The following is a 26,188-nucleotide window of genomic DNA, read 5'->3' on the forward strand; positions in this document are numbered from 1 at the left end:
GATCAAAGACCCAAAAGCAAACAAAAAAGCTGATCTTAACACATTTTCAAAAACAGCCATATATTATGTCAGATAATTAATGTTACAAAAATATGACATACAAACTCATATGCCATTCAAACTTCAGGCAGAAAGAATTTCTTTAGAAATAAAATTACAAAGCATCTCACCAATGAAGATAGCTCAAGACTTCTTTTAAAAGGTATAAACCTTTGACTTAAAAAAAAAAAAGAATTCAGATCCAAGGCTTATATATCATAATCCAAAAATAAAACATATCAATTACTTATATCCCATAGTCTTACCTGTCCAACCAGTATAAGCAGAGCAATCATGTGGATCTGCTGTCTTCAGCCCTTCTTCCATTTGCTGTAGAAGATCTTTAATTTTGGTCTGGATCCGCCTTGTGAAATTATTAATAATCTGAGAACCAAAAGAAGACATCAAATTAAATTGCACAAGAATAGGACAATGTTGTAGTAACTAACAGTCTAAGTTGTAAAAACAAACAGACAAAAATTATATTGCCTGGACCATTTCAATGTTTCATTGATTGGAGGGAGTCTACCTTGGTTTTACAAGGTAAGTTTTAAAATGAGAGAATGCCCTATACAGACTCTAAGTCATAAGGAGAATTAGAATGCCCTGTATGGACTCTAAGTCATAAGTATTGTAGAATCACAAAAAATAAATTGCAGAAATCAAAGGAAAAAACTAAAAAACATAAAAAGAGGAAAGAGATGTATTTGACCACACAAACATTTTAACTTCTTTAAGTTAAAAAACATGAGATGGTTTAAAAGTCAATGACAAGGGGAAATATGTGCAATATAAAATATTATAAATAAAAGAAGACTATATAACAATATAGAAATACACTTAAAATTATCAACGTACCTTATAAAAAGAAAAAAAATCAAATGGCAGGCATATGCAAAAATGTTCAATCACTGAGCAATTAATGAAATGCAAGTAAGTACAAATACTATGGTTTGCCTATCAGATTAACAAATAATAAAAAAAAATTTTAATGTTAACTCCCAAGCTGCCAGGAGCTAAGATAACAGGTATTCTTATTCACTACTGGTGATCTTTCTCAAGGGAAATTTATCAGTATTCTTAAACATGTAGTTGACAGTGTTGTCCAGATTTTTCTGCCTTTGATGATTTTTGAAGACTCCAGTTGCTACATCAATTGCTGAGGTGTATTAATATCTCCAGTTGTGACTGTGAAATTGTCTGTTTCTCCCTTTAATTCTGCTTTTTTTTCCTTTAGTGTACTTGTAGTTCTGTCATTTGCCATAGACAAATCTAGGAATGCTAGATCTTCCTGACAGATTTTATCATAAAGAAACATCCCTCTGTGGGACTACAGGGAAAATGTTTTCATGTTACTGGACAGTTAGGGTTTTGAGGCCAAATTTTACTGAAATTTGGGATTCTGGACTAAAAGCAACCTTAGGAATTAAGTTACAATAGTATACATTGTAAAAGCTCTGGAGAGGTTTTACTTAACCCCGGAGGGATGTGTCTACATTTCAAAGGGGATGAGAAGCTAGAGCAGGGAGACCCTTCCCAGTCATAGAACTGAAGACAAACAGGCCTGTCTTTTCACAGAGAGATTTATTTATATTCCAAAGACTTTGATATTTCCAATGAAACTCTCTCAGAAAGGGAAGGAGAGACAATTGTCTCCTTCCCTTGTATAAAAAGCACAGAAAACTTGTTTTTCTTCATTCTTTGCCTACAATACAGACTTTGTGTACGTAGGACATTTGACCTGGCTTTCACTGCCAAAGAGGTAAGACGTGAGACTGAGGGAACCACTCACTGGTTATTTTCTGTCTAGTAAATAAGAAATCTCTGATCCAGAAACCTCTTGTGTACATTCAGGAAAAAATTAATAAGTATAAATATTGAAAACCTAAACCAGGGTATTATCAACATCATGGCAGTACAACACATCCCTTGTTTTTGTTTTCCCCTTTAACAACAAAAATTAGGCATCCATCCACCAATGGAAGTGCCTTCATGTGAGCTGTGGAATGCAGCACCATACACCAAGGGACCCACGGCAAATCTAGCCCACTAGAGAACTAGGTAAGAAGCAGAGAGACTTCAATACCAGCTGTGAAACCTACAGGAGACTGAATCGGTTCCAGCCCCTCAGCTACAGTCTGGGAGTGCAGGCAGAACAGTGACTTAGGCAGTCGCCTTCGGATGAGATAGCCTTTGTGGAAGTCCAGATTTCCCGAGGAGAAGTACCAACACTCCATTGGAGGAAAAAGAAAAAAAGGAGTTTGGATCCACTCAAGTGGGTAAGAGGAACAGCTTGTCTCTGCTGGCATCACCTAATGTTCAGGTATAGCATATGGCTAAATAGATGGCCCATTATTTCTCCAACTGGGGAAAGGGAGAGCCACTGAGTGACTGCCTGGTTTCTAAATCTGTGCAGGACTCTGATGAAGAGACCTATTTCTCTCATTTCTCATAATGCATCCAGAGCATTACATAGGGAATCCAGGCCTGGGGAGAGGGAACAAGTCAGAGACCAGCATATAAGATTCCCAGGGCATTAAAGGAATGTAGTTCCTGCTGGTCCATTTTGGACTCTACCAGGAACATGAAAAATCAAGAAGACATGACATCACCAAAAGACCACAATAATCTTCCAGTGACCAAACGTAAAGCATGGAAATCTAATATTTACACAATAAAGAATTCAAAATAGCTGTTGTAAGGAAACTCAATGAGCTATAAAACACAGAAAGACAATTCAATGAAATAAAAAAACCAGTATGTGATGAAAATGAGAAATTTAACAAAGAAATAGAAATCACTAAAAAAAAAAAAAGAAATTCTGGAGCTTAAGAATTTAATGAATGAAATGAAAAATGCAATAGAGAGCATCAAAAGCAGGCAGATCAAATAGAAGACAGAATCAACAATATAGATAGGAACTTAGAAAGAACCCAGTCTGAAGTGAAAAAAGAAAAAAGAATAAAAAAGAGTGAAGAAAGCGTACATGATCTATGAGACATCCTCAAAAAACCAACAGCCAAATCATTAGAGTTTCAGAAGGAAAAGTGAGGGAGAAAGGGGGCAGAAAACTTATTTAAAGAAATAATGGCTGAGAACTGTCCAAACCCGGGAAGAGATTTGCACATCAAGTTCATGAAGTTAATAAACAGGTTACCCAATTACTTCAACCCCAAATGTCCTTCTCCAAGACACATTTTAATAAACCTATCAAAAATCAAACACAAAAAGAGAAACCTAAAGATAGCAAGAGAAAAAGAAGACTGTAACCTACAAAGGAACCTCCAATGGGACATCAGTGAATTTCTCAGCAGAAATCTTACAGGCCAGGAGAGAGTGGGATGATATACTCAAAGTGATGAAACAAAACAAAACAAAAATACTCCATTTGGGGACTCCATGTGGGGACCTCCCTGGCGGCCCAGTGGTTAAGACTCTGCGCTTCCACTGCAGGGGGCACGGGTTCAATCCTTGATCGCGGAACTAAGATCCTGCATGCCATGCGGCACGGCCAAAAATTTTTAAAAAACAGAAACAAAAAACTCCCTGTGGCAGTTATCCTTCCGGAATGAAGGAGAAATAAAGACTTCCCCAAACAAAGGCTGAGGTAATTCATCATCACTAGATCTGTCTAACAAGGAATGCTGAAGGAAGTTCTTCAAGCTGAAATGAGAGGAGGCTAACTAGTAATGTGAAACATAAAAAATACACTGATCAAGACAAATACAAAATCAAATTCAGAACACTGCAATATGATGGTGTGTTAACACTTAACACTAGTATAAAGATTAGAACTAGAGTATCAAAAGTAACTACAGCTACTATAATTTGCTGATGAACACACAATATGGAAAGAGGCAAACTGTGACATAAAAAAACATAAAAGGTGGAAGAGTAAAAGGGTAGATGTTTCATATGAGATTAAAATTAAGCTGTTATCAGAGTAAAATAGACTGTTATAGCTATAAGATGTTTTATGTATCTCATGAAAATCACAAAGCAAAAAATTTGAGTACACTCCCAAAAGATAAAGACGAGGGAATCAGAAGCATACAACGGTGGGAAATCACCAATTCACAAAGGAATCCAGCAAGAGTCAAAAAGGAACAAGAAAACTACAAAACAGCCAGAAAGCAATTAAAAAGATGGCACTAGTAAGTCCTTACATATCCATAATCACTCTAAATATAAGTAGATTGAACTTCTAATCAAAAGGCAAAGAATGGCTGAATGAATAAAAAACAAGACCCAACTATATGCTGCCTACAAAAGACTCACTTCAGCTTTAAGAACACACACAGCTCAAAGTGAAAGGATGGAAAAAGACATTCCACAAAGTGGAAACCAAAAGAAAGCAGGGGTAGCTGTATTTATATCAGACAAAACGACCTTAAGTAAAAAACAGTCACATGAAACAAAGGTCATTATAGAAAGATAAAGGGGTCAACTCCTCTGAAGAAGACATTAACAATCAGAAATACATATGCACTCAACACCAGAGCAACTAAATATATTAAGCAAATAATACCAGAGCTAAAGGGAGAAACAGACAACAATACAACAATAATAGAGGACTTTGATACCACACTGTCAGCAATGGGTAGGTCATCCAGTCAGAAAATCACTAAGGAAACACTGGACTTGAACCATATGTTAGACCAAATGAGCCCAATAGACATATATAAGACGTTCAATCCAACAACAGAATATACATTCTACTCAAGTACACACAGAATACTCTTAAGGATAGATCATATGACAGGGCACAGAACAGGTCTTAACCAAATTTAGAAGACTGAAATCATACCAAGTATCTTTACTGACACTGGTATAAAAATGGAAATCAACAACAAGAGGAAACTGGAAAATCCAAATATAAGGGGAAATTGAACAACATACTCCTGGACAACCAATGAGTCAAAGAAATCAAAAGGGAAATCAGACAATATCTTGAAACAAATGAAAACAGAAACACAACATTACCAAAACTATAGGATGTTGCAAAAGCAGTTCTAAGAGGGAAGTTTATAGTGATAAATACCAACAGTAAGGAAAAAGAAAGATCTTAAATAAATAAATAACCTAGCTTTATACCTCAAGGAACTAGAAAAAGAATAAACCAAGCTCAAAGTTAGCAGAAAAAAGGAAATAACAAAGATCACAGCAAAAATACATGAAATAGAAACTAGAGAAATAATAGAAAAGATTAACAAAACTAAGAGCTGTTTTTAATTAGTTAATTTATTTTTAATATTCATTTATTTATTTGGCTGCACCAGGTCTTAGTTGCGGCATGCAGGATCTTCATTGCAGCATGCGGGATCTTTAGTTGCAGCATGCGGGCTCTTTTAGTTGCGGCATGCGGGCTCTTTTAGTTGCAGCATGCAGGATCTAGTTCCCTGACCAGGAATTGAACCTGGGCCCCTGCATTGGGAGCATAGTCTTAACCACTGGACCACCAGGGAAGTCCCTAAGAGCTGTTTTTTAAAAAGATTTTTTTAAAAATTGATAAACCCTTTAGCTAAACTAAGAAAAAGAGAAGACTCAATAAATAAAAACAGAAACTAAAGAAGAGATATTACAAGTGATACCACAGAAATACAGCTGACCCTTGAACAGCACGGATCTGAAATGCACAGGTCCACTTATATGCAGATACTTTTCAGTAGTAAATACTACAGTGCTACATGGTCCATGGTTGGTTGAATTCAGGGATGTGGAAGACTTGAGAATATGAAGGGCTGACTATAAGTTATATGCAGATTAACCCATATGCCAACAAAATGGATAACCTAGAAAACATGGATAAATTCCTAGAAACATATAACTAACCAAGGCCAAATCAGAAATAGTGGTCCAGTGGTGGTCCCTGGTTGTCCAGTGGCTAAGACTCTGTGCTCCCAATGCAGGGGCCCAGGTTCAATTCCTGGTCGAGGAACTAGATCCCACATTCATGCTGCAACTAGGAGTTCGCATGCTGCAACTAAAGGTCCCATGTGCCGCAACCAAGACCCAGCTCAGCCAAATAAATAAATAAATATCTTTAAAAAGGAATAAATAGAAAGTATGAGTAAACTAATAATGTATAAGGAGATTGAATCAATAATACAAAACCTCCCAAAAAAGAAAACCCCAGACAAGATGTTTTCACTGGTGAATTCTATGAAACATTTAAAGAATAATTAGCACCAACCTTTTTCAAACTTTTTCAAAAAATTGAAGAGGGAACACTCCCAAATACAAGACCAGCATTACCCTGATACCAAAGCCAGATAAGGACACTATGTGAAACAAAAACTACACACCAATATCCCTGATGAACACGGATGCAAAAATTCTCAACAAGATATTAGCAAAATGAATTCAAAAATACACTAAAAGGATCTTACACCATGATCAAGTGGGATTTTTCCCTGGGATACAAAGATGGTTCAATATATGCAAATCAATAAGTGTGACACAATCACATTAACAGAACAAGAAATAAAAATCATATGATCCCTTCAACAGATGCAGAAAAAGCATTTGACAAAATACAACATCCTTTCACGATAGAACTCTCAGCAAATTGGGAATAGAAGGAGAACACCTTAACATAATAAAGGCCATATACTTACTATATGGTTATAGCTAACTTCATACTCAATGGTGAAAGGTTGAAAGCTTTTCCGCTACTATCAGGACCAAGACAAGGGTGCCACTCTAAGCACTCTTGTTCAACACAGTACTGGAAATCCTGGCTACAGCAATCAGGCAAGATAAAGAAATAAAAGGCATCCAAATCAGAAAGGAAAAAGTAAAACATATTTACCGATATGATCTTATATACAGAAAACCCTAAAGACTCAACCAAAAAACTGATAGAACTAACCAATAAATTCGGTAAAGTTGCAGGATATAAAATCAATATATAGAAATCAGTTGTTTCTATACACTAACAACAAACTATCCAGAGAAAGAAATAAAACAGTCTCATCACAATAGCATCAAAAACAACAAAATACTTAGGAATACATTTTACCAAAGAGGTGAAAAAGCTGTACTCTGAAAACTGTAAGACTCCGATGAAAGAAAGTGAAGAGATAAACAAATGGAAAGATATCCTGTTTTCATGGATCAGAAAAATTAACATGTACTGCTGTTATGTGTCAAAGAGGATAGATGTCTGATTCTCCATCCAACTGTTTAATAAGTTTTTGACTCCAAGTTAGTAATTTAAGCCTCCTGTGTCTTGACCTTTGGTTTCCACCATTACTCAAAGAGATACAGAATAATTTTCATGAGAAGAAAAAAAACTAAAGTACTACCACTTCATTACCTGGTGTGGCAGAACCCATAAGGTAGTACCTAGCCCACACTTACTGCAGACACCCTTCTTCCTTATCAGAATCCTGATTAGATTCACAGCAGCAATGCATCCAACCCCAGAAGAGTTACTTGCTTTCCCAGACTGCCTTATGACCAGGGGCAGCCATATGACACAGTTCTAACCAGTGAGATGTAAGAGCAAGTCTTCTAAGGGCTCTTGGAAGGTTCTCATTTTTCTTGATAGAAGAGAAAGATACAGCCGGTACTCCCTTCTTTTTTCTCCCTTCGTCCTATTGTAAACTTGGACAAGAAATCTGGGACTAAAGCAGCCATCTTATACTATAACACAAAAAATATGAGAGAAAGACCAACGTAACTGCAGAAATCCTGAAATGAATCAACACCGAGAGTTGCCTACTTCTAGACTTCCTGTTACACAGGAAAAATAATCTAACTAAGATACTTCCAAGTTGAGTCTTCTGTTTATTGTAGCTGAATGCAGGCCTAACACATTCATGTACAGTTTTAGCTCTGGCATGATAACTTTATTCCAAAGCATATGCTTTATTCCTCATAAATGATACTGGAGTATAGTTCTAAGGCTTACGATTACTCACTCTAATTCCTTTTAATACTTGACAAAATTCCATTGTGAAAATAATTTCTCTGCCTTCTCTTTAAGGTATTTTTTCTAGTTCCTAATTTTCTAACTCTCTGTCATCAAAGAGATTTCTAATTTGTTGATGTTGGAACCAAAGTCTCAAGAACAAAGAAAAAAATTTATTATGCTGTAATTCTATTTGGAGAAATTTTAACTGGTTCATCTCATTTAATAATGGTATTATTATAAAGATAACTAATAATTATTGAGTACTTTACCATATGCCTAGCACTAAGTGCTCTATGTGACATTTCAATTAATCTTCACATTACTGAATGATTCTGTTTTTTAGGTGAGAAACCCGAGGCCAGCCCAAGGTCACATGAGACAACAAGAGACCGAGCTTTTGGGGCTGTAGCTAGACTGTCTAATTCGAAAGTTCCTGGGCCTCCCTATGCTGAGCCCTTGTTGTGAAAATCTTTGCTTGATTTTCTATTTACAGTTTACCTTTAGATTTTTGAAAGGCTTACTACAGCGTTCACTCAATCACACCATATGAATACAATACACATCTTCCACAAAGCACAGAAACAGAACGAGTAGCTAAAGAATTTGGGAGGTTTTTCTCTGACTCAAAGATTAATTTTTAGTAATTGCACTGCAATTAGCAAGAAAATATTCTTTTCCTACATACTAGGCAATTTTCCCAAACAAGGATGCCACAAAGTGCTATAAAGCAAAATGATGTTGGTATTTCTAATACTTACATGTTTTTCTGTATTTTTTTAATGAAAGCTGTGTTTGAGGAAATACAACCCTAAAATACAAAAATACAGAAATCGTAAAAGAGATTGATCATTAACTTTAAAATTCATGATCTTAACTTCAAATAGAGGAGAGTGGAAACTCTCAAAATAGGTGTTTAACATGCACAAATAACTCCTAAAGCAAAAGGTAATGTTTGGAACAGGTATTTGTGAACCAAACTTCTGAGTCTGAATAATGCACCAGGAGAGCTTATGAATACAATCATTTATTATACTCCTCACATAGGTGGGCACTTGTGACACTCCATCTAATTCAATCCTGATAACCCTGTAACAACATTATCATCCCCCTGTTATAGACAAAGAACCTAAAGCTAACAATGACTTGTCTACATTTTTAAAGATAATAAAAATGGCTTTTTAACCCACATTTTGTGTATGTGCAATACACAGATTATACACTCCAGAATATGTGCAAATATATAGACACCAGTAATTACAAGTATATGTATACACAGGCACATATATATACATCAGCAAGTAATTCTTTTTTTTTTTTTTTTTTTATTAGTTTCTGCTTTATAACAAAGTGAATCAGTCATACATATACATCTGTTCCCACATCCCCTCCCTCATGCATCTCCCTCCCTCCCACCCTCCCCATCCCACCCCTCCAGGCGGTCACAAAGCACCGAGCTGATCTCCCTGTGCTCTGCGGCTGCTTCCCACTATCTATCTACCTTACGTTTGGTAGTGTATATATGTCCATGCCTCTCTTTCCCTTTGTCACAGCTTACCCTTCCCCTTCCCCATATCCTCAAGTCCATTCTCAAGTAGGTCTGTGTCTTTATTCCCGTTTTACCCCTAGGTTCTTCATGACATTTTTTTTTTTTTAAATTCCATATATATGTGTTAGCATACGGTATTTGTCTTTCTCTTTCTGACTTACTTCACTCTGTATGACAGACTCTAGGTCTATCCACCTCATTACAAATAGCTCAGTTTCGTTTCTTTTTATGGCTGAGTAATATTCCATTGTATATATGTGCCACATCTTCTTTATCCATTCATCCGATGATGGACACTTAGGTTGTTTCCAGCTCCGGGCTATTGTGAATAGAGCTGCAATGAACATTTTGGTACATGTCTCTTTTTGAATTATGGTTTTCTCAGGGTATATGCCTAGTAGTGGGATTGCTGGGTCATATGGTAGTTCTATTTTTAGTTTTTTAAGGAACCTCCATACTGTTCTCCATAGTGGCTGTACCAATTCACATTCCCACCAGCAGTGCAAGAGTGTTCCCTTTTCTCCACACCCTCTCCAGCATTTATTGTTTCTAGATTTCTTGATGATGGCCATTCTGACTGGTGTGAGATGATATCTCATTGTAGTTTTGATTTGCATTTCTCTAATGATTAATGATGTTGAGCATTCTTTCATGTGTTTGTTGGCAGTCTGTATATCTTCTTTGGAGAAATGCCTATTTAAGTCTTCTGCCCATTTTTGGATTGGGTTGTTTGTTTTTTTGCTATTGAGCTGCATGAGCTGTTTATAAATTTTGGAGATTAATCCTTTGTCAGTTGCTTCATTTGCAAATATTTTCTCCCATTCTGAGGGTTGTCTTTTGGTCTTGTTTATGGTTTCCTTTGCTGTGCAAAAGCTTTGAAGTTTCATTAGGTCCCATTTGTTTATCTTTGTTTTTAGTTCCATTTCTCTAGGAGGTGGGTCCAAAAGGATCTTGCTGTGATTTATGTCATAGAGTGTTCTACCTATGTTTTCCTCTAAGAGTTTGATAGTTTCTGGCCTTACATTTAGGTCTTTAATCCATTTTGAGCTTATTTTTGTGTATGGTGTTAGGGAATGATCTAATCTCATACTTTTACATGTCCCTGTCCAGTTTTCCCAGCACCACTTATTGAAGAGGCTGTCCTTTCTCCACTGTACATTCCTGCCTCCTTTATCAAAGATAAGTTGACCATATGTGCGTGGGTTTATCTCTGGGCTTTCTATCCTGATCCACTGATCTATCTTTCTGTTTTTATGCCAGTACCACACTGTCTTAATTACTGTAGCTTTGTAGTATAGTCTGAAGTCAGGCAGCCTGATTCCTCCAGCTCCGTTTTTCGTTCTCAAGATTGCTTTGGCTATTCGGGGTCTTTTGTTTTTCCAAACAAATTTTGAAATTTTTTGTTCTACTTCTGTGAAAAATGCCAGTGGTAGTTTGATAGGGATTGCATTGAATCTGTAGATTGCTTTGGGTAGTAGAGTCATTTTCACAATATTGATTCTTCCAATCCAGGAGCATGGTATATCTCTCCATCTATTTATATCATCTTTAATTTCTTTCATCAGTGTCTTATAATTTTCTGCATACAGGTCTTTTGTCTCCTTAGGTAGGTTTATTCCTAGATATTTTATTCTTTTTGTTGCAATGGTAAATGGGAGTGTTTTCTTGATTTCATTTTCAGATTTTTCATCATTAGTGTACAGGAATGCCAGAGATTTCTGTGCATTAATTTTGTATCCTGCTACTTTACCAAATTCATTGATTAGCTCTAGTAGTTTTTCGGTAGCATCTTTAGGATTCTCTATGTATAGTATCATGTCATCTGCAAACAGTGACAGCTTTACTTCTTCTTTTCCAATTTGGATTCCTTTTATTTCCTTTTCTTCTCTGATTGCTGTGGCTAAAACTTCCAAAACTAGGTTGAATAAGAGTGGTGAGAGTGGGCAGCCTTGTCTTGTTCCTGATCTTAGTGGAAATGGTTTCAGTTTTTCACCATTGAGGACGATGTTGGCTGTGGGTTTGTCATATATGGCCTTTATTATGTTGAGGAAAGTTCCCTCTATGCCTACTTTCTGCAGGGTTTTTATCATAAATGGGTGTTGAATTTTGTCGAAAGCTTTCTCTGCATCTATTGAGATGATCATATGGTTTTTCTCCTTCAACTTGTTAATATGGTGTATCACATTGATTGATTTGCGTATATTGAAGAATCCTTGCATTCCTGGAATAAACCCCACTTGATCATGGTGTATGATCCTTTTAATGTGCTGTTGGATTCTGTTTGCTAGTATTTTGTTGAGGATTTTTGCATCTATGTTCATCAGTGATATTGGCCTGTAGTTTTCTTTCTTTGTGACATCCTTGCCTGGTTTTGGTATCAAGGTGATGGTGGCCTCGTAGAATGAGTTTGGGAGTGTTCCTTCCTCTGATATTGTTTGGAAGAGTTTGAGAAGGATGGGTGTTAGCTCTTCTCTAAATGTTTGATAGAATTCGCCTGTGAAGCCATCTGGTCCTGGGCTTTTGTTTGATGGAAGATTTTTAATCACAGTTTCAATTTCAGTGCTTGTGATTGGTCTATTCATATTTTCTATTTCTTCCTGAGTCAGTCTTGGTAGGTTGTGCATTTCTAAGAATTTGTCCATTTCTTCCAGGTTGTCCATTTTATTGGCATAGAGTTGCTTATAGTAATCTCTCATGATCTTTTGTATTTCTGCAGTGTCAGTTGTTACTTCTCCTTTTTCATTTCTAATTCTACTGCTTTGAGTCTTCTCCCTTCTTTTCTTGATGAGTCTGGCTAATGGTTTGTCAATTTTGTTTATCTTCTCAAAGAACCAGCTTTTAGTTTGGTTGATCTTTGCTATCGTTTCCTTCATTTCTTTTTCATTTATTTCTGATCTGATCTTTATGATTTCTTTCCTTCTGCTAACTTTGGGGGTTTTTTGTTCTTCTTTCTCTAATTGCTTTAGGTGCAGGGTCAGGTTGTTTACTCGAAATGTTTCCTGTTTCTTAAGGTGGGATTGTATTGCTATAAACTTCCCCCTTAGAACTGCTTTTGCTGCGTCCCATAGGTTTTGGGTCGTCGTGTCTCCATTGTCATTTGTTTCTAAGTATTTCTTAATTTCCTCTTTGATTTCTTCAGTGATCACTTCATTATTGAGTAGTGTATTGTTTAGCCTCCATGTGTTTGTATTTTTTACAGATCTTTTCCTGTAATTGATGTCTAGTCTCATAGCATTGTGGTCAGAAAAGATACTTGATACAATTTCAATTTTCTTAAATTTACCAAGGCTTGATTTGTGACCCAAGATATGATCTATCCTGGAGAATGTTCCATGAGCACTTGAGAAAAATGTGTATTCTGTTGTTTTTGGGTGGAATGTCCTATAAATATCAATTAAGTCCATCTTGTTTAATGTATCATTTAAAGCTTGTGTTTCCTTATTTATTTTCATTTTGGATGATCTGTCCATTGGTGAAAGTGGGGTGTTAAAGTCCCCTACTATGATTGTGTTACTGTCGATTTCCCCTTTTATGGCTGTTAGTATTTGCCTTATGTATTGAGGTGCTCCTATGTTGGGTGCATAAATATTTACAATTGTTATATCTTCTTCTTGGATCGATCCCTTTATCGTTATGTAGTGTCCTTCTTTGTCTCTTCTAATAGTCTTTATTTTAAAGTCTATTTTGTCTGATATAAGAATTGCTACTCCAGCTTTCTTTTGATTTCCATTTGCATGGAATATCTTTTTCCATCCCCTTACTTTCAATCTGTATGTGTCTCTAGGTCTGAAGTGCGTCTCTTGTAGACAGCATATATATGGGTCTTGTTTTTGTATCCATTCAGCCACTCTGTGTCTTTTGGTGGGAGCATTTAGTCCATTTACATTTAAGGTAATTATTGATATGTATGTTCCTATTCCCATTTCCTTAATGGCTTTGGGTTCGTTATTGTAGGTATAGTCCTTCTGTTGTGTTTCTTGCCTAGAGAAGTTCCTTTAGCATTTGTTGTAAAGCTGGTTTGGTGGTGCTGAACTCTCTCAGCTTTTGCTTGTCTGTAAAGGTTTTAATTTCTCCATCAAATCTGAATGAGATCCTTGCTGGGTAGAGTAATCTTGGTTGCAGGTTTCTCTCCTTCATCACTTTAATTATGTCCTGCCACTCCCTTCTGGCTTGTAGAGTTTCTGCTGAGAGATCAGCTGTTAACCTGATGGGGATTCCCTTGTGTGTTATTTGTTGTTTTTCCCTTGCTGCTTTTAATATGATTTCTTTGTGTTTAATTTTTGACAGTTTGATTAATATGTGTCTTGGCGTATTTCTTCTTGGATTTATTCTGTATGGGACTCTCTGTGCCTCCTGGACTTGATTAACTATTTCCTTTCCCATATTAGGGAAGTTTTCAACTATAATCTCTTCAAATATTTTCTCAGTCCCTTTCTTTTTCTCTTCTTCTTCTGGAACCCCTATAATTCGAATGTTGGTGCGTTTAATGTTGTCCCAGAGGTCTCTGAGACTGTCCTCTGTTCTTTTCATTCTTTTTTCTTTATTTTTCTCTGCATCAGTTATTTCCACTATTTTATCTTCCACCTCACTTATCCGTTCTTCTGCCTCAGTTATTCTGCTATTGATCCCATCTAGAGTATTTTTCATTTCATTTATTGTGTTTTTAATCGATGCTTGATTCATCTTTAGTTCTTCTAGGTCCTTGTTAACTGTTTCTTGCATATTGTCTATTCTATTTCCAAGATTTTGGATCTGGGAAATAGAATCTTGGATCAGCTTTACTACCATTATTCTGAATTCTTTTTCAGGTAGACTGCCTATTACCTCTTCATTTGTTAGGTCTGGTAGGTTTTTATCTTGCTCCTTCACCTGCTGTGTGTTTTTCTGCTTTCTCATTTTGCTTATGTTACTGTGTTTGGGGTCTCCTTTTTGCAGGCTGCAGATTCGTAGTTCCCGTTGTTTTTGGTGTCTGTCCCCCGTGGCTAAGGTTGTTTCAGTAGGTTGTGTAGGCTTCCTGGTGGGGGGGACTAATGCCTGTGTTCTGGTGGTTGAAGCTCGATCTTGTCTTTCTGGTGAACAGGTCCACGTCTGGTGGTGTGTTTTGGGGTGCCTGTGGCCTTATTATGTTTTTAGGTATCCTCTCTGCTAATGGGTGGGGTTGTGTTCCTGCCTTGCTAGTTGCTTGGCATAGGGTGACCAGCACTGTAGCTTGCTGGTCGTTGACTGAAGCTGGGTGCTGGTGTTGAGATGGAGATCCCTGGGAGATTTTCGCTGCTTGATATTATGTGGAGCTGGGAGGTCTCTTGTGGACCCGTGTCCTGAAGTTGGCTCTCCCACTTCAGAGGCACAGCACTAACTCCTGGCTGCAGCACCAAGAGACTTTCATCCACCCGGCTCAGAATAACAGTGAGAAAAAGTAGAAAGAAATAATTAGTAGAAGAAAGAAAGAGAGATTGAAAGAAAGGAAGAAGGGAAGTAAGGAATGAAGGAAGAAAGGAAGAAAGGAGAGAGGGAGGAAGGATGGAAAGAAAGGAAAGAAAGGAGGGAGGGAGGGAGGAATGAAAGCAAAAGGAAGAGTGAATGGAAGAAGAGAGGGAGGGAGGGAGGAAGGAAAGAAAGAAAGAAAGACAGGAGGGAGGGAGGTAGGAAGGAAAGAAAAAGAAAGTGGAAAGAAGGGAGGGAGGGAGGGATGCAGGAAAGAAAAAGAAAGAAGGAAAGGAGGAGTGGAGGGAGGGAGGGAGGAAGGGAAGGGAGGAAAAAAAGAAAGAGCAGGTAAAGTAAAATAGAATAAAGTATGAAATATAGTAGCGTTATTAAAATTAAAAAGTAATTATTGAAAAAAAACACGGACCGAAAGAACCCTGGGACATATGGTGGAAGCAAAGCTATACAGAGAGAATCTTACACAGAAGATTACACATACACATTCACAAAAAGAGAGCAGGGGGAAAAATCAAAAATCTTGCTCTCCAAGTCCACCTCCTCGATTTGGGATAATTCGTTGTAAAAAGAGGAAAAGGGCGAAAAGTCTGAAATCTTGCTAAGTCCACCTCCTTAATTTGAGATAATTCGTTGTAAAAAGAGGAAAAAAAAAAGGGGGGGGGGAAGTCTTAAATCTTGTCCTCAAGGTCCACTTCCTCAATTTGGGATGATTCGCTGTCCATTCATGCACTCCACAGACGCAGGGCACATCAAATGGACCGTGGAGCTTTAATCCGCTGCCTCGGAGGCTGCACAGAGAGATTTCCCTGTCTCTGCTCTCACAGCTCCCGGGTCTCAGCCTTGGACCTGGCCCCGCCTCTGCGCGTAGGTTGCCGGAGGGCGTCCGTTCTTCGCTCAGACAGGACGGGTTTAAAGGAGCCGCTGATTCGGGGGCTCTGGCTCACTCAGGCAGAGGGGAGGGAGGGGAATGCCCTCTCCTCGCGCACCAGGCAACAAAAGGGAAAAAAGTCTCTTGCCTCTCCGGTAGCTCCAGACCCTTTCCCCGGACTCCCTCCGGGCTAGCACTAACCCCTTCAGGGTCTCTTCCTGCCGCCAGCCCCAGACCTCTCCCTGCGCTCTGACTGAAAGCCGATACCCGAGCCTCAGCTCCCAGCCCCGCCCGCCCTGGCGGCCGAGCAGACAAGTCTCTCGGGCTGGTGTGTGCCTGAGGGCACCGATCCTCTGTGCCAAAATCTCTCTGCTTTGCCCTCCACACCCCTGTTGCTGTGCTCTCCTCCGCTACTCCGAAGCTTTCCCCCTCCGCCACCTGCAGTCTCCGCCCTCGAAGGGGCTTGTAGTGTGTAGAAACCTTCCCTCCTTCACGGCTCCCTCCCACTGGTGCAGGTCCCATCCATATCCTATTGTCTCTGTTTATTCTTTTTTTCTTTTGACCTACCCAGGTATGTGGGGAGTTTCTTGCCTTTTGGGGGGTCTGAGGTCTTCTGTCAGCGTTCAGTAGGTGTTCTGTTGGAGTTGTTCCACGTGTAGATGAATTTCTGATGTATCTGTGGGGAGGAAGGTGATCTCCGCGTCTTACTCTTCCGCCATCTTCCTCCGGCTCTCAGCAAGTAATTCTTTTATAGGAAAGGTTTTAGCAAATCTTTTTAATCCAGGGCACAGGTTGAAGAAAGTATATTTTGTAATCTCAGATCTCCCAGGGGAAGATGCTCTGTGACAGTTTACACATATGAAGTAGGTGGGCTTGGTTTTCTAACACTTTATTTTCCAACAAAAATGAATAAGCAAAAGTACCCCAATCATTACCTCAAAGTTAATTACTAAAGGAGAAAAGGGGAAAAAAGCTGTATGTTTTGACAGTAAAGAATTAGATGGTGGGGGCACATCTACCCTCACTAGCAGTATTTTCAATAAACAGAAGAAGGATCATTACCTATACTGAATGTGTGTCAAGGAAATGCTGTTTGCTTAGATGTCTGAAAATAGTTCATTCTTTTAAAAATAGGTATATATTTACATAATCAGGTCTGTTTCTGTTTTTCTTCTTTCAAACTCAGTAACACTATTAATAGAAAATATTCTAGACTACATATCCTAAACACACATCTGTCCAATTCTGATGTACTTATTTTGTGTCATAAAAATTGATAATCTGCTGTGTATACTCTCTAGGGGATATATATATATATATATATATATATATATATATATATATATATATATATATATATATATCATAACCACAAAAGAAGTTTATAATTGCCATAAAGAACCAAGGACAGCTGCTCAGTAATGGTATATTAATAAACTGATTACAAGGGCTCAAAGCACACACAATTATAGTTAACATAAGGTTTATAGGACTTTGTGGTCAAATTGTATTTATTTTTGGAAAGCTCTCAGTGAAAAACTAGGTTTCATTTTTGATTAAACAATTGTTGCACAGTATTAGCTAAAATCCAGGGAAGAGAAACATTTTCTGAAAAGGAAACTCAGTTTGTTATATTCAATTCTATTCAAGTAAAATTGGCTCAAACCTATTCTGGCCCTAGCAGGCTCCTAGGTGGCCGCCCTACAGAATATACGCCTCACCTGGGACACCCATGAAGTATATTACAGTCTTATATTAGGTTAGAAGATTGTCTAGAGGACCTAGGTCATGACTCATATAACATTCTAGACACAGAAGAGATTTTAAAGATAAAATGATGCTATTAAATAATATATAAAAATGATTCTAATAAAAAAAGTTTTTTATTTCAGTACATTTATTCATTCAACATTCACTGAGTATCTATTCTGTCCTAGCTCAGTATCAAGTGTGGTGATATTTTTTAAAATAATAATAATTCAATAATTATTAATAATTCAAAAATTATTAAATTAATAATAATTTAAAATAATAATTCAAGCATATAATAATAGTTCAAGCATAAGAAAAAATTCCTGTCTCAAAGAGTCAAGTGGGGAAGAGAAACAAAAATGAATCAGTCAGCCCTGACTAACCATGGATTACACCTTCAGAGCTCCTGTTTGGGGGTTCAAGCATAAGCATGCGAATCTGAAGATCTATGTCATGATATACAACAATTTTCAATTTTGCTGAGGCCCCAATAAAAAGAGCATGAGTTGACAGAACTGTGGGCAGAGAGTTTAGCTGACTTTCCAACATCCAATAATCCTTTTTCACCTTCCCCACCATCAGCAGGCGTGTTAGTGTCCCCACTGCAGAGATGTGAGTGAGGAAAGTATGGTACGGAATCTATAAATCTGAGAACATACCCACAAGAATACTGCATGTTTGCCTATATTTTCCTCAGAAGGAAAAGGCACAAGAATAAGCATTTCTCTAAGAAGGAAAAAGTAAAGGATATGCAATATTTTTTTATATTCCACTAAAGATATAAACTTTTAAGCAATTTTTCATTATCACATTGTATGCTATAGTGACAAAAAACAGGATACCTAATAATGCTAATAGCTATCATTAACTGAACTCTTAAACTACTTACCTATATATTAGTAACTATGTGTAACAAGGTACTAATTGTATCAGTATTAGGCACCCTTTTGAGTGCTCTAAATGTATTAACTTAAACACCGTAACAACCTAATGAGGAATGGGTTACTCTACAACTATATTATTATCAACTTTCAACCAATACATTATATTAAGAACTTCAATTACCTTTTTCAACTTAACCATTTACTACAAGCTGATGAGATAAATGCTATTATCCTATGTTAACAGGCATTGTTCTAAGCGTTTAAATGCATTAATTAAATAGTCATAACCTATTAGGAAGGTACTATCATTGCCCAAATTACTTGCCCAAAGGCTATAGCTAGTAAGTGGCAGAAAAGTAGGAGTCAAACCCAGGTCTATCCAAGTTCTCCCCTGCTCTATACTCCATATCTTATTCCCAACTGATGGGAAATGCTGATTTGAAATATTTTTGTAGTCTCCCCTACATAACCTTCCCCTTATGCTTTTATGTCAGTATCTTTCCATATCAGGAATTGAAAACTGGCTGGAGGTTAAAATTAAAAGAAAATTCAACAAGCTGTAGAGCAGTGCTCCTCCAATATAATGGGCACATGGACTGTCTGGCCTGGGAATTTGGTTAAATGCAGGTTCCGGTTCTTTAGGTGTAGGGTGGAAGCTGAATTTTCTAACAAGCATTCAGGAAAGGCTGATGTTTTGGGTCCACAAATCTCACTTTGAGGAGAAAGGCTGTAGAGTATATTCCCTCCCTTATCCCATTTTAGCTCATCTGAATGAAAGAAAAATTATTGGGTCGGCCAAAAAGTTCGTTTGGGTTTTTCCGTAAGATGTTACCAAAAAACCCGAACGAACTTTTTGGCCGACCCAATATATTTTCTGGGCAACTGAAAAGTGCTATTTCCTTATGCTTCCATGATATATTATGACATTCAACAAATTTTGAAGTGAAAAGCAAAAATACAGAAAATTAAGTGAAAAAGTATAAAATGAAGAATTTCCAACAGCTCAAGATAATGTCAAGTTATAGATTCCAAGTAAAAATTCTCTTTATCTTCATTTTTGTATGGAAAAAGTTTTAAAATCCTTAGGACCCATCAAGTCCTTTAGAATTGGCTCCAATCTACCTTTTCAGCTCCCTCCTCTGTAGTCAGATTCTACTCCCTGCCTTTCCCTTCACGCAGCGCTCCCCCTTAGCCTGGCAAAGCCCCACTGTTAGATTCACTAGCAGAAGCCACTGGACTCAGGTGGCTCCAAAGCCCTGGGAGTGTAGTAAGCAAACCAAAACCTGAGCCCATAGATGCCTCAAGGTTATGAAATCAAAACACCAAGGACAACCAACCACAAACAGCTAGGCTTTAAGCTACAGCCAATCAAGAATGTCCTTGCTTTGCTTCCACACTTCTTCTACAGAGCTGACCCTTAAAGAAGACAGGTTTGAACTGCTTGGGTCCACCCACATGGGGATTTTTTTCAACAGTGAATACTACAGTACCACACAATCCTTAGTTGGTTGAATCCACGGATAAGGAACCACAGATGTGGAAGAAATGCAATACAGAGGAACGACCTATGCAGAATTAAGTTATGGGGACATTCGACTGTTCGGAGGGTCAGGGCCCCAACCCCCTCACTGTTCCCTGGCTCGTCGGAAAAATGCTCCTAACCACTTCCAGTTTGGCGCTGCCTGATTCAAGTTCATTTGTGCTCCCTAAACTCTTAACATTTGTAATATGCCTCAGTTTATCTTTTGACAGTTCCGCTGTCAGAAGAGGAAATCGAAGGAGACCCTTGACAGCCCCCAGGAGGTCCTCTCATTAAAACAGGCCAAGTTTAATGAGATGACTTATTTTGCAAACAAATTAGCCTTACTTTGATTATCTTTAATAGAAATGAGGGTGATTGTAGAGAAAAAAAATTAGGTTTCAGTAGAAAACTGTAACACAACCATGTGCATATGAGATTTTAGTCCTGTTCGTTGCCTTTGAGGTTTGCTATATACCTGTAAACTGGACTGGATCCTGAATTCTTCCAGCTTCTTCAAATACCTGGCTATGACTCTCCAAACTATCAATAATATTTCCAGTTTTCTCCCACCTTTCTGATCTGGAATCACTAAGAACAAAGATTGCCCTTGAACTTCCTTGAAGGGCCCCTCCTCAAACCCAGATGGAAGCCAAATTTCAGGACCCTGAACCTTAGATCCACATCCCTCAACTAAAAAGGGCTCCTCCAGACTCTTGGAATGCACACCAGGTGAAGATCTAAAGTGAAACTGACCAGGGAGGTTCCTCCCCAGAAGCAGATGGCATCTCCCAAGATCCCAGAACAAGATCTTTGTCTCCAATATAAAAACCTTTATTCCTTTTGCCACTTCACTACTTGCTTTTTCTCTCTGCTAATGCACAAGAAGATAATGCTCCTTAGCTCTGGCAACTATCACTGAATCTACTGCCAAGGCCATAGCTGCACAACAAAAGTCACTAGGCTTTCTTGCTAAGGTGGTTCTAGATAATAGAATTGCTTAGATCACTTACTGGCTAAACAAGGAGTGGGCACCAAAGCAAATACTTCCTGCTGTACCTGGATCAACCCCTCTGATATTTTAGCAAATGTAAGAAATTAGCAAATAAGCTACTTGGCTAAAACAGGCTGATATCCCTTCAGGTATATTCTTTGATTTATTTGATACCAACTGGCTTGGTTCATGGGGGCCCTGGCTTAGGATTAGTCTTCAGTCTCTGTGTTATCGTCCTCATAGTCGCCAACTGGTGGGCGACATTCTCTCAACCGTCTTAAACGCATGTTCACAGCCATCAGCAGTACATCAAGCGGTCTCACTGCTCTTGGAGAAACAGAAACAAGTGAGCAAAGAGATGAACAGCAAAAGCAATTCTTCCATGGACCTGACACCACACCCTGTGAGTTTCACAATGAGACAAGAGCAACTCAACTCTGATGGTGACCGAGGGTGGTGCTTATACACCATCTGAGATCAATCTCTCATGTACAAGAGCGTGACCAAAAGGGGTATTGTTAGATTAATTAAACAAGGAGACCATTAGGCTGAGGTGGCTCTATTGCCTTGGCAGCCTCTGTAAGCAAACTAAAACCTAAGCCTGTAAATGCCTCAAGGTTACAAAAGCAAAACCTAAGGACAACCAATCACAAAGCACCAACTGGGCTTCAAGCTATAGCAACTGGATTCCTGACCCTCAGAAACTATGTGAGCTAATAAATTTTTATTAAATTATTAAGTTTGGGGATCATTTCTTACATAGCCATAGATGGATAGTAACAGTGGCTTCTCCCTTGAGTGCCCTCTTAGCCCTAGGAATGGGGCTGCGCCTCATATAGGCTATTCCTATATTCTTTAGAGTTCTCTTTACTTCTTATGAGGCAACCTCTCGTTACTCCAATCTCTTTATGGTTAGGAATAATTCTTTATATTAAACTTTCCCTATCAAATCACTGTGTGGTTTCTACCTCCTGAGTGCATCCTTGATGATACAGCAGATAAACGGGACGCTGCTCATCAGAGAAGCACTCTTTGAGAAACACTGGTGTACGTTAACCACGATTCAGCTCCTGAAGTTCATGGCCACAACGAAATCAAGCAAAAAGAAGGGAAGAAATGGCTATTAGAGAAGTAGCCAACAGTGCTGACTTTAGATACCTTCCATAATTTAAAAAACAAAAAAAGCTGCTATGACACTGGTTCACTGCTTTTCATAGTATCTGGACTGATGTTGTCAAAATGTTACAAAAGCCTACTTACAGAAACATAATTCAGTGAAGTAGACTTAATCTGGTTTTAGAATTTGAGGTGAATTTTACTGATTGATTACACCACAACATATACACAGCTAACCTAAATAGGATCAAATAAGTGACTTCAAGAATACTTAGTAATAAAGTTACTGTGTTGGTAGATTTTACGTAGTCTTTTCTCACTAACAGCACACATCATCATGATAAAATTATTCCTCAATGCCTAATTTACAAATTATACTCTGTATTAATTTCCTAGGGTGCCGAAACAAATTGAGTGGCTTAAAACAACAGAAGTTTATAGTCTCACAGTTCTCGAGGTCATAAGTCCAAAATCAAGGGTTGGCAGGGCCATGTTCCCTCTGAGACTCTGGGCAGAATCCTTCCTTGCCTCTTCTAGTTTCTGGTGTTTGCTAGCAATCTCTGACATTCCTTGGCTTACAAATGCATCACTCTAATGTCTGCCTCCATCATTCCATGGCCATTTTCTCTCTCCCTGTGTGTCTGTGTCTCTCTTCTAAGGACACTAGTCTATATTGGATTAAGAGCCTACCTTACTCCAGCATGACCTTACTTTAATTACACCTAACATAACCTTATTCCCGAGAGTCACATTCTGACATTCCACAGGTTAGGACTTCATCTTTTGGGGAGACACAATTCAACTCATAACACCCTCATTTTCATGAAACTTCATGTATATCACAACAAATGCATAGTTTGACAACTTCTATTTTAATTATTCTTAATATTCTAAGAATTAAAGATGTAATAATCTGTTAATCACAATCTATCAATACAGAAGGCAGGGGAACTTAATTCATGTTCATTTTATTTTACGACTTCCCTAAATCTAAGCATTCTTTCTCTTACCTTAAGTGGGGTCTGGCTGCTTGCTGCTCTAAAACCAATACTCTAGAGGTAAGGCTAGTGGAAATGAAAGTTTGCTTTATTTTGGAGGCTGGCAAACCAAGGGAGGGGGTATTCGTGTCCAAAGGCTGACGCCCCCCGCCCCCAAGGATGACCAGTGGGTAAGAGCTTTTAAAGGTGAGTTTCTGGGGTGTGTACGTGGAAGCAGGGGGCTACATGCAGAAACAGCATAGTCAGCTCTGACAGTCATCTTGAAATTGGTCATGTGGTGGTCTGATCAACATCATCTTGATTGTTTTAACAACACTTAGTTTTCAGTTCCAGGGTCGGTTTGCTCCCATTTCTTTGAGGCCAGTTCTCAGAATTGTGGCAGCTGATGTCATGGCTACAGTCTGGTCATCATGTAGTTCACTTCTTCTACCTGGTGGGGCTTTCCATCTCTACAAAACAGCTCAAAGGCCATGGCCCAGAATACTATCTACAGCCCTTGAGGAGGAACTAAAGGTCCTTCACTTTGCTTCATGACTAAACTATTATTATTTTGTCCTGTTTGACTGCTTTCCTTTGCTTCTGCATTTTCTCACTTCTCTAATTCAACTTATTCTTTGACTGCGGGTTTTCTACAGACGAAAGGTGGGCTGAGGACATGGGCGGGGGGCGGCGGTGCGGGCCACAGGGTCCTGCTCTATTTCATGTCCACCTTTCAAAATCAGAAATCCCTCTCTCCCTTTAATGTGCTCTCATTTTCATGTTCAAGAACATGAAAAAACTCTTCCCCTTTCCTTTAGCATATAACAACGACCACTGGCATGGGTCCCCCACCCTGACTTATTTTAACTGTTTAACTGCATGGAGATATCACAAGCCTCATTAGTTATTTGTGGTTTAATTTTCTTTTACATAAGCCCGTTTGGTATGTAGTTGACGTCAACATTATGTTTACTGGATATAAAAGGTTAAGAAGAAAAACATGTCATTTCAGAACCAGTGTTTATCTCCTTCTCTGAGGTAGAAAATGAAACTCAACTGTTCTCACCTCTTTACTGTTCTCAGGGAGACTCAAATCGTGGTTCCTTTCACTTATCTTTAAACTGCAGTGGTTCCTTTCACTTATCTTCAAACTGTCTCCTTACTCTAAGGATAATATTGAGACAGCAACTGATAATATGTATGAATGACAGATTTTTCAAATGTTTGCCAGAAACTTATTTTTACTACAAAGGATTTAAACACCAAGTCACAAACACAACAGAAATGTATGTGAAAACAAAAGAAATCCAGAGAAAAATCAGTGCTGACATATGAATTCTAAACCACGAGCGCTGACTTTTCCAGAGGAAGAATGAGGATGCAGTTATTGGGGGGCTTACCAGGTACCACGTAAGGCAGTTTGACAGGCCATTTGATATACTTTAATTCAATCACTAACATCTCTGTGAGTTAGGAATTGTTCTCCAGATTTGAATTACATACAAGAAGAGCGAGTTTAGAGAAGACACTTGCCTGAAATTCTATGTTCAGACCAGTAACAGCTCTTTCAAAATTGCCTTCATTGGGGCGAACTAATACCTTTTCAAACACAAAATACATGGGGAGCCAGGGAGGTAAAGTGGGAGTTGGAACAGAGATCAGCGGAAACACAGGAACCTAACAGGTGAACGCGCGGTTTTACCAAAACGAGAACAGCTGTGCCGATATTCACGTATTCCTTCCTGTCCACCTCCCCCCTACCGAGTTAGCTTGTTCACACGTATCCCACTTCCGACTCCTGGGCGCACATACCAGACCCATTACAGTGACACTACTGTGCAGAAACAAGGCCTTTTGGTTGCTGTTCCCAAGCCCTACATTCCAAGGGCAGGGGACCGGAGACCAGGGCTGACGATAATCTCGGCCCCAAGGAAAGTGCCAACAGGCGGTCAGCAGGTACGCTTTACAGCTCTGGGGGCGGGCCCTCGATGGTAAACAAATCTGCACCTCAACAGACCCCGGAGACCTGACCCGCACTTCCGAGAGCCCCGAAAGAGCGTATTTCAAAGGCACGAGGGGCCAGGAGGCGCCTACCAGGAGGAAAGCGGCTAACAACGCAGAGCTCCACAGCCTTCCAGGGCCACATCGCCCGGGAAGGACCGCAGCTCGGCGCCCGCGCGCTGGGAGCTCGCCGGCCCCGGACCGCCCAGCGGCGGAACCCAGGGCCTTGACCCAGGAGCAGCGCGCGGCGCGGGTGGGTGACTTCCGCGCGGCGAGGGGGCGGCGGGTGGACGCTACCACCGCCGGCGCTCTCCCTCCCCCAACGCCTGGCGCGGCCCGAGTCCGGCCGCCGGTCGCCGACTCACCTTCCCATCGCTGTGGAAGGGGAGGCCGAGCTCGTCGGGAGTGAGCTGGGGGCGAGCACTTGGCGGCTCCTCAGCCGGCACGGCGGCGACGGCCTCGTAGTCCGGGAAGGGGTTGGGAAAAGCCCGCTCTTCCATATCCGCGTCCCCGCCCAACTGCAACTTAAGCCTCCGGGACATGGTCTCGCCCATGTCGGCCGCGCGCCCTGCCCTCCGCGGGGCCGCGCGGTACGGCGAGCGAGCGGGGACAAGCCTCCTCCGAGGCGCTTGGGCCCGGCCGCGGGCGGGTCTCAGGCAAGCCCTAAGGAAGGCGGCGGGCGCCCCGCCCCGCCCCGGCTCTAGACGGGCCCTCGGGGAGGCTGCGGCGGTTCGCAGTCACCGGGGCGCCGCGGTAGCGGGGTGCCCTCCGAGGAGTAGGCTTCGTCCAGCGGCGCCGCAAGGGCAGCGTCTCCGGGGAGGGCGCTGTCCCTCCCAGTCATCCCGCCGTCGGGGGGGAGGGGGGTCTGGAGGAGGAGCCACCGCCTTTTCTTTTTCCCTTTTAGGTTTTAAGCCCCTTTGTTTTGAATAATCGGGTATCTTTGGTAGCAGCACGTAATGTGAAGGCATCCTTAATCACCTAAATAGTTCATTGACTCCCCCAGGCTCGTCCAATATTAGTTTAATTGCCCAGGAGCATAACATGTATAATAATAAAAGGACACAAGCAAGTACATCTGCATTTATGTAATCACAACATAGTTAGCAGCCTTTATTGGTTCTCTTTGTTCTTC

At 39.7% G+C, this 26,188-nt stretch overlaps 1 protein-coding gene across 1 annotated transcript in view; it reads right to left on the reverse strand.

Moving 5' to 3' along the window:
* LANCL2 (LanC like glutathione S-transferase 2) overlaps positions 1 to 25,610 on the reverse strand; it is a gene marked incomplete at its 5' end in the record, with an annotated part of 66,132 nt that extends 40,522 nt beyond the window's left edge. The window contains 2 exons of the mRNA XM_079711718.1: positions 306 to 423; positions 25,422 to 25,610. Of these exons, the coding sequence (XP_079567844.1) occupies positions 306 to 423; positions 25,422 to 25,610 (307 nt within the window). The remainder of the gene's footprint in view (positions 1 to 305; positions 424 to 25,421) is intronic.
* Positions 25,611 to 26,188: the final 578 nt, after the last annotated feature.

Source organism: Hyperoodon ampullatus, assembly GCF_949752795.1.
Source record: "Hyperoodon ampullatus genome assembly, chromosome: 9".
NCBI classification, from domain to species: Eukaryota; Metazoa; Chordata; class Mammalia; order Artiodactyla; family Ziphiidae; genus Hyperoodon; species Hyperoodon ampullatus.